Source organism: Xiphophorus couchianus, chromosome 6 (genome assembly GCF_001444195.1).
Source record: "Xiphophorus couchianus chromosome 6, X_couchianus-1.0, whole genome shotgun sequence".
Classification (NCBI taxonomy): Eukaryota; Metazoa; Chordata; class Actinopteri; order Cyprinodontiformes; family Poeciliidae; genus Xiphophorus; species Xiphophorus couchianus.
The window spans coordinates 1,000,637-1,013,078 of NC_040233.1; the positions used below are offsets into that span (position 1 = coordinate 1,000,637).

General features: G+C 40.4%; 2 protein-coding genes across 4 annotated transcripts in view; both read left to right on the plus strand.

The window, feature by feature from the left end:
* Window positions 1-446: 446 nt before the first annotated feature.
* Window positions 447-3,504, plus strand: LOC114146226 (zinc finger BED domain-containing protein 1-like). The gene is made up of 4 exons (XM_028020108.1): window positions 447-1,060; window positions 1,175-1,325; window positions 1,547-1,996; window positions 3,490-3,504. Exons 1-4 carry the CDS (start codon window positions 756-758, stop codon window positions 3,502-3,504), a joined length of 921 nt encoding a protein of 306 aa, XP_027875909.1. The 5' UTR covers window positions 447-755.
* Window positions 3,505-4,081: 577 nt separating this feature from the next.
* Window positions 4,082-12,442, plus strand: part of LOC114146109 (uncharacterized) — a 41,196-nt gene continuing 32,835 nt past the window's right edge. For 2 of the 3 annotated variants that reach the window (XM_028019889.1, XM_028019891.1), the window contains exons 1-3: window positions 4,082-4,339; window positions 8,272-8,433; window positions 9,177-9,374. In XM_028019889.1, coding sequence (XP_027875690.1) covers window positions 4,115-4,339; window positions 8,272-8,433; window positions 9,177-9,374 — 585 coding nt within the window. In that variant the 5' untranslated portion in view covers window positions 4,082-4,114. The remainder of the gene's footprint in view (window positions 4,340-8,271; window positions 8,434-9,176; window positions 9,375-12,442) is intronic. The other variant, XM_028019890.1, reaches the window with a different exon arrangement.

Genomic DNA, 12,442 nt, shown 5'->3' on the forward strand with positions numbered 1-12,442 from the left:
CAACCGGTTGACTCCAAACAGACACAAATCGACAAATCATTCATCTCTAAACTTCCGCCAAGCTCTGCCCGCGCACAAAAAATCACAAAGTCTGTAGCTGTGTTTATTTGCAAGAACCTACGACCGTATAGTGTTGTTGAAAACAAGGGTTTTAAGAATATGCTAAAGATACTCGAACCACGCTACGCAATACCAACACGTAAATGCATGACAGAAGTCGCTGTGCCGTCACTGTATACAGAGGTGAAGACAGCCGTTTTGGAGTCGTTAAAGTCGGCCGAAAGAGTTGCTCTGACGTGTGATGGCTGGACCTCGAGAGCGACCGACCCCTACGTAACCATCACTTCTCATTTCATATCGAACGAGTGGGAATTGGTGTCAAATGTGCTTCAGACCAGGCCCCTTCATGGAAGTCATACAGGTAGCAATATAGCAAACAGAGGCAATAAATGAATGGGGCATAACCGGAAAAGTGCCTGCTGTTGTTACAGACAACGCGGCTAACATGCTAACTGCTGTCGGTCTCACTGATCTATTGCATGTTGGCTGCTTTCCCCATGTGCTCAACTTGGCTTCGCAGGCTTCTCTTAAAACCCCTGCAGTCACACGGCTTCTGGGCAGAGTGAGGCGCATCTTCTTTTTTTCATCGAAGCACTTTGGCCTGTCATGCACTCAAGAAGAATCGAAAGTTGTTGGACCTCCCACAACACAAGTTAGTGACTGATGTCTCTACGAGATGGAATAGCGCTTTAGATATGCTGGAGAGATTTTTGGAACAACAACCAGCTGTCTCTGCTGCATTACTTGCACCTGAAGTGCGAAAGCAGGAAAAAGATCTATGCTCCCTTACAGAGACAGACATTACAGCAGCAGAGGATATTGCACAGGCTCTGAAGCCATTAAAGAAAGCCACCTTGGTGATGTCTCAGGAAAGCACCCCAACTCTGTCTGTCATTGCACCTCTAAAAGAAAGACTTCTAGAGGAGATGCAACCATCATCCAGTGACTCTGCAGTGGTGAAGGAAATGAAGATTGCTATGTGCAGGGATCTCCAAAAAAGGTATTAATATATATATATATAACTTTTTTGCAACACAATGAAATAATTTGTCATTAATATTTATAAAAACAATGATTATGGTGTACACAAAGTCACTTAAAATTTTTTTTTAAGGTACCTGGGTCTGAAGGATGAGCTCTCCATTGCTGCTGCCCTGGACCCAAGGTTTAAGGCCCTACCTTTTCTGTCAGATGATGATGAGCGAGAAGAAGTGTTCACACATCTTATAGCTCTCACTAAAGAATTGGCCACTGTTAAAAGCTCAGTAAGTACTAAAGTATAAATAAAAAATGCATTCTGTCACATACACACTGAATAGTTTTGTTTTGTTGTCTTATGGAATGCTATCGGTCTGCAATTATTTGAACACTGGCAAATTAATATACTTTTTATTTTAATGATTTAGCCCTACAATGCATGTTAAATGAGCTATTTGAAATGATAAAGCTCTTCTTACCAATGCGATTATTTTCTTATTTTTTGCAGCAACAGAGTGGGCTGATGGATGAAGACCGTGAGGCAATTGAACAGCAGGGAGAGCCGGTTGATGACCCTTCTGGACCATCACCAAAGAAAGCAAGGGACTCTTGTGCTCTGGCTGATCTTTTTGGAAGCACATATACAACTCCAGTAGCAGTGTCCAGAACCACAGATACCAAGGCATTGGATGAGGTGGTGCATTACAAAGAGGTACAACCACTGCCACTCTCCACAAATCCACTCAACTGGCGGAGAGAGCATGAGGGGGAATACCCTTTGTTGTCATGCCAAGCTAAAAGGTACCTTTGCATCCCAGGCAGTAGTGTACCTGCTGAAAGGATCTTTTTCACAGCAGGTGACACAGTCACAGCCCAGAGAAGTGCATTGAAGCCTGAGCATGTGGATCAGCTGCTTTTTCTGAACAAGAATCTCCACGTGCCCACTTACAGAAGAACTGTACTGTTACAGTACAGTTCTTCATTTATTATAGTTCTTCAGTACTATAGTTCAGTTCAAGATATGTTCAAAAATTAGAGGTTAATCACTACATGTTCAAAAGCTAAGAATGTTTACAAGCACTAAACTTTTTCAGTGCAATTCAGTTGAATACAACCCTATGATTTGTGTTTAAATCTGCACTAATATGCACAGATGTTATTGAAATGCATTTTTATTTATATTAGACTTTCAAGAGATAAGCTATGCCTAATTTTATTTTACATGCACTTTATTTTTTATTGTTTATTAAGAACAGTTTTCTACTTTAAGCACATTGCAGAAAGAAGTTTGTTTCTTTGCTCAGAAATGTGATGTTACAGAAGTTTGTATGAAAATAAATATTTTAAAAATGTCAACATTATCTTAAATCATTTGTGTCTTCACAACTTTAAATCAATATCGAATCGAATCGCAACAGCAATAATCGAAATCGAATCAAATCGTGAGGTTCCTAACAATACCCAGCCCTAGGAGGGACATGATTAAAAAGTGCTGTTTTATAAATAATTCATGTATTTTTATCATATTTCTTCTATTTAGGTTGAAGTATACCTAAAAATGTTTATATTAGTAGAAATAACTTGCAGTTACTGGGTATTTTTATCTGTTATATATTCATTGAAAAACTAACATTGGTCAGTAGGGACATGCTCATTTGGCTGACCTCTATGCTTCAACAACCCCTAAAATTTTTCAAAACATAATTTTTAAAATATATTTGCATGTTACATTACCAAGATGGAAATATCCAGCAATAAATTGACATTTCCATTTACTGATTTTCTCAAAAAAATGTGTTTGCATTATATGAAAGTCTGTGAGATAAAATGCACCAAATTCAGAGAATGACCCTTTTGTGCTTCTGGTTGCTTGGTGTGTGCGCATTTACCCACCATCATCTGGCAAAATCACCCCTAAATAATAGGAGTTTTCTTTGTATAGTAATTCACAGTGACTTGGATCAGTGACTTTAATCTGATTACTGGTTTGGAAATAGTAATAGTAAGATTACTCATTATTGATAAAGATTATCAGATTAGTAGTTACTTAGTAATAAACATGGTACTAACATCCCTGTCTATTACGAGGGGTGCTTCAGATTTTGGTTAGAAATTCACCTGAAATGTGGATTCAGAGGAAATAGTATATCAAGCCTGGCAGTTTCTTCAGGATTACAGGGAGTCATTTTAAATTCAAAGTTTCTCAAAAAAATTCTGCCAACTAGCAGGCTCTAATCACAATCAGTTGTGAGGAAAATTACTTAGATTTGAATGTGCCTGTATTTCATGAACAGAAATATGAATATGTTAACTTCCTCAGACTTTTTTCTGAGCAATAGTGTAGAAGTTAATTTCATAGCATTTATGAATGCTCACAAGAACTGAGTAAAGATATGATAAAAAACAAGTCAATCACAGAGATTCCATTAACTGTGTTATGTCTTTCTGAAGCAAAACTGTGAGTAACTGTGTCATTGGTTGCCCAATGACAAGTAATATAAGCTAATTAGCTTATACCCACATGTTTGGCTATTATCTTATTGCCTACACATTATTCTGTTCAGTTATTCACAGAAAAATTGGAAGAATTTTATACAATTAGTAAAAAACACAATTGTATGTGGTAGAGAGCACAATATAAAACGAGCAGTTTTATTTTGACCATTGAAATCCATGATATTCTAGATAATTATTTAGATTTTTATGAATGACTCACATTTTGTGTGTAGACTGACGCATACTGCAGAGGCCAGTGAGAGTGATGAATGGTGGGGGAGGGAGAACTGGATTGAGGTGAGACAGAGTGCAGAGCAGCCCAACGGTCGGAGGGAAGAGGGGGTGAAAATTAATCATGTGAAGGCATACAAATCAAATGCAATCCATAAATGGGAAAAGCTTTCTGCTCTGCTCTTATCAAGCCTTACTGACTCACGTTCATTTTGTTTTTTCTGTTTTTGAAGTGGTGCAATTTGCCTTAATACACTGATCCGCAATGTCATATATACACATACACACACCCACATGCAGAGGCAGCTCCGCCTCCTCTGCAGTGAAGCGACAGCCAGGGAGGGCAGCAATGGAGGAGCCAGCAGTGCAGCAAGAAAAAATAGAGAAATCACAGGAACAGGGGGAGGATAGAAGAAAGGCAGATTGGAAAAATGAATGCTCTTTCTCGAATTTGCTTAAGCATTCTTGCTTTATATGTTGGTCATCTCCTGGAGACACAGATGTCATAGAAATGGATGACCGAGTCCTGGCCAAGGCAGCCGAGATCAGAGTAAGACCGCAGCACCTGCCTCTGGTGTGTGCGCCTGTCTGTGTTTTTTTTCTCTATCTGTTGGCTTTTTGTGCACCTTATGTGAGCATTTGTTTTTGCATGACTTTGTTTTAATAGTGCTAAAATGACATGGTTCAGATGCATAACAGCATGCACTTACAGTGTTTGCAGTTTGAGGCCATTCCATCACTGCATTTCCCACAGTGCTCCCATGTGATGTCATACATTCAGCTCTGAGCAGTAGGATTTAACTACAGGACTTATCTTAATAAATTATTCACCCTACCCTAATAGATGATACAGGAGTAGATTGCACTCTTCACAACAGACCAATAGAAGATATTCAGCGTTTTGCTGAAGGCAATTGAGAACCTATGCTTTCTTAAGAAGTGCAGGCGGTTCAACCCTTTCTTGTAGACAGCTTCACCGTTTGATCTGTTTGTTATCCAGGTGAACACCAAGGTATTTATTTTCATCCTCCATGTCCACTTCTTCTCCCATGATGGATATAGGCTGTGATCTAAAAACTGTTTATCCTGAAATCTACATCATCTCCTTTGTTTCTGACAGGACTCAAAAGTCTGGCATTAGTTAAAAGAAGAGGTGGTGCTGACCACCTGGTTAAACACATGACCCTCCGGACTCTCAAACTGTCAGACAGTCATTGATCCAGGCGATTGTTGAGGCCTCCACCTGTGGTTCTGGAGTTTCTGACAAAGCAAGTCAAGCTCAATTGTGTAAAATGCAGTGCAGGCAGAGATTAAAGGGCATGATCCTCACAATGCTCCCTGTTCTATCCAGGTGACCAGGGGTTTTGAAGCAGGTGTCTTTAACCCCAACTTCAGGGCAATAAGAAACAGCTATTCGGGAAGCATCTCACTATTCTGGTGGGGATGGTTCTGTCCACACAGAAGTTTATATAGTCAGTCACACATGCATTCATGGCACTGATGTCATTTCCATTTGGCTGGCAGAGAGTAGTTCAATCAGTTGCTTCAAGACAAGCCTGGAGGACCTCTTCTGCGTCCTGTGACCATTTCCCAACAGTCATCTTCCTATTGTTGAGAATAAATAATTATGTGTTTTCGTTCTATCTCTTTTAGCTAGTTGCTAAACTAAACCTAAAGGAAATTACATGTTAGGAAATGCAAATGAGAGCTAGGCTTAAAGGAAATTACACACTAGGGAACGCCTTCTTTAGTGCGTAGCTTAGATAGAGGCTAACAAAGCAGATCACAAACTGTTCTTAGTTGCCATTTTGTCTTGCTAGCTCCTGAATGTAGCATGTGAAATGGATCAGCTGTATTTTGTTATTAAATGGAATGGAGTTGAATGGTGAATTCAACTCACTGACTCTTTTTCAACCTCATACCACAAGAACTCAGCATGGAGAATGGATAATTCTCCACACTAACAGGTAGCCTTTTAATAAGGGGTTTGTCAGAGTTTGCTGCTCATTACGATGGACGGTAGCGATGGTTTAAACTTCCTCCTTCTCTCTCTCTTTTGCTCCTGCTCTGCATCCATGAGGCCTTCTTTTCAATTTCTCTGGGATTTCTGGTTTCAGCTGTGGTACTATTTCAGTTTTTCCAATGTTCATCAGCTGCTCCCTGTTGTAAACTACCCTGTTCCTATACTTACACAATATAACAAAATAGCAAAGATGTGAAAAATATTGCCCAAAATCAGCCCAACTACATAGTATCCAAACAAGAAGGAAGAGTTGTCCAAAGAAATTTGATTTTCCTCTAAAAACACAGGAATGAAAATTTGAAAAAGAGAAAAAAATATCATTGAAAGTACAGAGCTATTCCAATGTGCTGCCACATTGCAAAAGAGTTGCAATTCTAGAATGAAAGGAGGTTGGGATGTCTGTTTGGCTGGGGACAGGAGAGGATGATAACGAGCTTGTTCCTGAAATGAAAATATTTTAGAATATATTGTGATCTGATCCGGTTTCTGCTTGAAGCTTGTGATCTTCTTAATCTCCGACAACACATTTGTGATATTGTTCTACTGCAATTTGCTCTTCAGCTTCTTCTTGTATGACCCCAACTTAGTATAATCTTAAGCTTTTTTTGTTGTTGAATACTTCTCAATAATCCCCCGTGTCCCTCCTTGGAAGGTTTTTTTTTCTTGTTTAGCAATTCCTTAAGGTCACTGGCATCTCACTTTTCTTATTGGGGTGGTGTTAACCACACAGATTTATATATATATATATATATATATATATATATCAGATACCAACATCTATACAGCAGGTTAGCAAGCACTGCCTACATGGATCCATCAATGATGTGTATGTCTTTCACACATTCCAAGAAAGTATTTCATTATATGGTACTACCTGGTATTGTGGTCAAGACCAGCTAACCAGACCTTGTGCTTGTGTACTTTTTGTTGTGGTCTTGACTACAGTAGTTGTTTTGGTTCAACAGACTGAGATCCACTATACCAGCCACAAAGTGAGGACATATATGACATGACTGAATATGTGGCAGACTCTCTCTCTCTCTTTATATATATATACACTGCCTGGCCAAAAAAAAAGTCGCCACCTGGATTTAACTAAGCAAATAGGTACAAGCCTCCTATTGGATAAGTACTGCATAGGCGATTATCTTTCAGCTGGCAACAAGTTATTTAACCCCAGCTGATGCAATGAGTAACTCCTCATTTCTTAAACAACCATGGCAAAAGACACATCCTGTGGTCGTGGAAAAGACGTTAGTCTGTTTAAGAAGGGTCAAATCATTGGCATGCATCAAGCAGAGAAAACATCTAAGGAGATTGCAGAAACTACTAGAATTGAGTTAAGAACTGTCCAACGCATCATTAAAAACTGGAAGGATGGTGGGAAACCATCGTCTTCCAGGAAGACATGTGGTCGGAAAAAAATCCTGAATGATCGTGATCGGCGATTACTTAAACGTTTGGTCAAATCAAATCGAAGAAAAACAACAGCAGAACTCAGGAGTATGTTTAATTGTGAACGCAAAAGCATTTCCACACGCACAATGAGAAGGGAACTCAAGGGGTTGGGATTGAACAGCTGTGTAGCCGTAAGAAAACCTCTAATCAGTAAGGCTAACCAGAAAAAAAGGCTTCAGTTTGCTAGGGAGCATTAAGATTGGACTCTGGAGGAATGGAAGAGGGTCATGTGGTCTGATGAGTCCAGATTTACCCTGTTCCAGAGTGATGGGCGCATCAGGGTAAGAAGAGAGGCAGGTGAAGTGATGCACCCATCATGCCTAGTGCCTACTGTACAAGCCTGTGGGGGCAGTGCTATGATCTGGGGTTGCTTCAGTTGGTCAGGTCTAGGTTCAGCAACATTGTGTGCCCAAAGAATGAGGTCAGCTGACTACCTGAATATACTGAATGACCAGGTTATTCCATCAATGGATTTTGTCTTCCCAAATGGAACGGGCATATTCCAAGATGACAATGCCAGGATTCATGGGGCTCACATTGTGAAAGAGTGGTTCAGGGAGCATGAGACATCTTGTTCACACATGGATTGGCCACCACAGAGTCCAGACCTTAACCCCATTGAGAATCTTTGGGATGTGCTGGAGAAGGCTTTGCGCAGTGGTCAGACTCTCCCATCATCAATACAAGATCTTGGTGAAAGATTAATGCAACACTGGATGGAAATAAATCTTGTGACACTGCAGAAGCTTATTGAAACAATGCCACAGCGAATGCGGGCTGTAATCAAAGCTAAAGGCGGTCCAACAAAATATTAGAGTGTGACCATTTTTTGGTGGCACTATATATAGGCCAAAAAAAAAGTATATATATACCAACACATCTTATACGTTGGTATCTTTTCAATGTATAAACACCTAAAATGTATGCTTCTTATCTCAAACATCAAAAAGCATGTTCCTGATATTGAAAATTATTTCAGCTAAACTAAATTATTGATGTCTGTGTCTGGTTTTGTGTTTTTACAGGAGCTGGAAAATGCATTAGCAGTGGAGAACATGGAACTTCAGGAGCAGCAATCAGACTGTAGGGACTTAGAAGAGACCATGGTGAAATTTGAGAAACACAAAGAGAAATTGATCCAGCAGATAAAGGCAACCAGACAGCTCTGCTATGAAGAAAGTCAAAAGGTAACAAAGACTTACTTGTGTACGGTGAATTATTTGCCAATTAATATGGAAAGGGATACAATGAGATGAATTTTGTTCTGGTCTGACCAAAACTCCCTCTTCCACGTTTGCCTTGTCCAACATGGCTTCTGGAAAACTGCAAAAATGACTTCTTATATTTTTCTCTTAACTGCTTTCTTCTTACACATTTGTGCAGTGATGACTAATAGTTGTCCTGTAGACAGATTCCTCCTCTGAGCTGTGGATCTCTGCCTTTGGTCCAGAGTCACCATGGCTGCATTTCTGATCAGAGTTCTCTTTGTTCAACCTTGGAAATTGTAAATTGTAAACCATCTTTTGTTGGTCTCTCACATAAAATTCTATCCATCCATCCATCTTCTGTATATTTTTCTGTACACCCTTGTCCCTAGTGGGGTCGGGAGGGGTGTTGGTGCCTATCTCCAGCAAACGTTTTGGGCGAGAGGCGGGGTAAACCCTCGACAGGTCGCCAGTCCATCGCAGACATACAATTCCATTTATATATATTAATGTTTGTGGTTGCAAGGTGGCAAAATATGGAAATGTTCAAGGGGTATGAATAGTTTTGAAGCCATTGTAAACACAAAGGCATGATTATATTGCTCTTTATTAATAATGGTGCTTATGTTGATTTGCAGATAAATTTGAAGTGAATATTAATTTTCTTATAACCTAATTCTAAGCAAAAACATGTTTTAAAACTGAATAAGCTTGTTTGTTCATAGATACTATCCTTGCAAGCAGAAGAAGCACAAAATGAGAGCCAGGTGGAGGAGTATGAAAGAGAACTTGCCCGAGCTCGGTGGAGGCTGAAAAAGCTCAGAGAGGAGGTGAAGAGAGCAAAAAGGAAGGTGGAGGAGGCTCGAGAGAGAGACACTCCCCTCCAAGACTCCATCAGACAGTCTTATGAAGAGATCCTACAGGTAAGAAGGAACAGCATGTTAATGGCTTCTTCTGTTATTTAATTTCCTTTTGGGATCAATAAAAGTATTTTTTGAATAGAATTGAAATGAATTTGAATATAGGTGGTGGAAATTTAACAGCTGTTGGATAGATTGCCATACCACGCTGACATTCCAAACCTGGTGATGCTTTCCAATAGATAGAATAAAAAACATGCCAGGTGTCAGGTTAACTTCTAAGTCTCTGAGTCTCTTTAAAAAATACAATCTCCCATTGTAGGCAGGAGCACAACATAATAAAAGGATTTTTCCTCTAACAGATTATTTTTTTGAACACTCAGATATTTGGAAGAACAGACCTGGTTTAGTTTTTTTTCATGACTATAAAAAATTGTCACCTAGAGACCTGGACTCAGTCAGGATTTCCTGGCACTGATAACAAGGTGGTGGTCATCACACCACTGAACAAATGACTGGACCTTGTTAATATATACTATATTGCCAAAAGTATTTGCTCACCCATCCAAATGATTAGAATATGGTGTTCCAATCACTTCCATGCCCACAGGTGTATAAAATGAAGCACCTCGACATGCAGACTGTTTTACAAACATTTGTGAAAGAAGGCCCCAGTTCGATGATCGACTTTGTCGTCGTTTCATCGGATCTGCGGCTGTATGTCTTGGACACTCAGGTGAAGAGAGGTGCGGAGCTGTCCACTGACCACTACCCGATGGTGGGAGAGGATGCCGGTCAGACCTGGCAGGCCCATACGTGTTGTGAGGGTCTGCTGAGAAAGTCTGGCAGAATCCCCTGTGAGACGGAGCTTTAACTCCCATTTCTAGCAGAACTTTGAACACGTTCCGGGGGAAGCGGAGGACATTGAGTCTGAGTGGACCATGTTCCGTGCCTCTACTGTCGAGGCAGCTTATTGGAGCTGTGGCCGCAAGGTTGTCAGTGCCTGTCGCGGCGGCAACCCTCAAACCCGTTGGTGGACACCTTCGGTGAGGGATGCAGTCAGGCTGAAGAAGGAGTCCTATCGGGCCTTTTTGGCCAGTGGGACTCCGGAAGCAGCTGATGGGTACCGGCGGGCGAAGCAGCATGTGGCTCGGGTGGTTGCTGAGGCAAAAACTCGGGCGTGGGAGGAGTTTGGAAAGGCCATGGAGAAAGATTTCTGCACAGCTTCGAGGCGATTCTGGTCCACCATCCGGCGTCTCAGGAGGGGGAAGCAGTACAGCACCAACAGTGTTTATAGTGGGGGTTGTTACGGAGTAAAGCTTCTTCTCAAACAAGACGGAGGCTCGTATTTCTTTTACTGAACCTTTCTGTTCAGTATTTATTGAAGAGAAAAAGAACGGTGTCAGCTGATAACGAGCAACAGCTGTTCGTTACCAAGGCAATCAAAGTCAACAAAGCAAGATAGTGACAAACAGTAACAGATCCTTAAGCATTCTTCAAAATAAAAGACTTCCTCTATTCAAATAAATCATGTCTTGCAATAAATATATTTCACTTCACTTCACCTTTGTAATTATATACAATCATGTTCAATACAATTAATAATAATCATCATGTAAATTATGCTTAACATATAATTGTAAATCAGTCACTTATCATGCAAATATACCGAACAACATAAGTGTAAAAAAGTCACAACATCCTCCCGCCCGATGAACAACTGTTCATCTGTGTAGGATTTACCTTTCATTTAAGATACCTCTAAAGGGTACAATAACTGAATGGGCCTGCGTAACAAGCCACCAGTCGAAGTACGAACATTGCATGAACGTATGAGACCATCCCTGCCTGGAAAGACCTCTACAATTCTACCCATTTTCCATGTCTGTCTGGGTGTATTGTCCTCCCCCAAAAGAACTACATCTCCTACTTTAAGTAGTGTTGGAGTACGACTGTTCACCCTGTGGGCTGATTTCAAGTCCATCAAATAATCTCTGCGCCAGCGTTTGCAAAGGCCTATCAAAAGTTTCTGTTGGTATTTCCACCTCCTACCTAGCTGTTCGCGGTTTGCAGTGAGAACCTGATTTAGGTGAGGTGAAGGACTAATCTTTGGTGGCAAGGAAGTTAAGCGTTTACCAACTAGGAAATGAGATGGGGTAAGTGGCTGAGGCTCTAATGCATCACTAGTTACATAGGACAGAGGCCTAGAGTTCAAAACTGCCTCAACTTCAGTAGGAACAGTTGTGAGCTCCTCAAAACTCAAAGATGCTTTCCCCAGTACCTTTCTTAAGCATGTTTTTACAGATCTCACAAGCCTTTCCCAGAATCCCCCCCACCAAGCTGCTCGCTCAGCGATAAACTTCCATGTGATTCCCTTGTCAGTGAAAAACTCTGTGAGTGTCGATCCTAAGATATTTTGCCATAACTCTTTTAAATCTTTGTCAGCTCTTTTGAATGTTCTAGCATTGTCAGAGTAAATGACCCTACATAGACCTCGTCTTGCAATGAATCTCTTTAAGGCCAATAAGAAATTCTCTGTAGTCTGATCTGAGACCAACTCTAAGTGTACTGCTCTTGTCACTGCACATGTAAACAGTGCTATATATGATTTTACAGACCCGTCCTTAGTTTTAACATATAAGGGTCCAGCAAAATCTACACCAGTAACTTCAAAGGGAGGTGATTCTATTACTCTGTCTCGAGGTAAGGGAGCAGTAATCTGTTGTGCTGCCTTAACCTTTAGTTTTTTGCAAATGTAACATTTTGAAACAATGTTTCTTACAAGCTGTCTGCCTCTCAAAATCCAATATTGTTCTCTAACTTGAGTTAATGTGTCTCTTACACCAGAATGCATCACTCTTTCGTGACATGACTGAACTAATAGTTCAGAATACTTGTGATTTGTCGGTAGTATCCAAGGGTGTTGTTCTCTGAAACTAAGATCTGAATTTTGCAGTCTTCCCCCAACACTTATTAGACCATTTTCATCTAAGAATGGTTTCAAATCTTTGATTTTAGAATCTACCTTCACATTTTGGTTTGACCTTAACTGCGATATTTCAGAACTGAAACAACTCTCTTGTGTTGACTTAATCCAGTACATTTCAGCTGCACCAAGTTCTTCTGTACTT

What these genes read in the sequence shown, in the direction of transcription:
- LOC114146226 (XM_028020108.1), top strand. Translation starts at nt 756, where the DNA reads ATGCTGGAGAGATTTTTGGAACAACAACCAGCTGTCTCTGCTGCATTA. An exon ending in TGCAGGGATCTCCAAAAAAG is followed by an intron (nt 1,061 to 1,174) that starts GTATTAATATAT and finishes TTTTTTTTTAAG; the next exon opens with GTACCTGGGTCTGAAGGATG. An exon ending in TGGCCACTGTTAAAAGCTCA is followed by an intron (nt 1,326 to 1,546) that starts GTAAGTACTAAA and finishes TATTTTTTGCAG; the next exon opens with CAACAGAGTGGGCTGATGGA.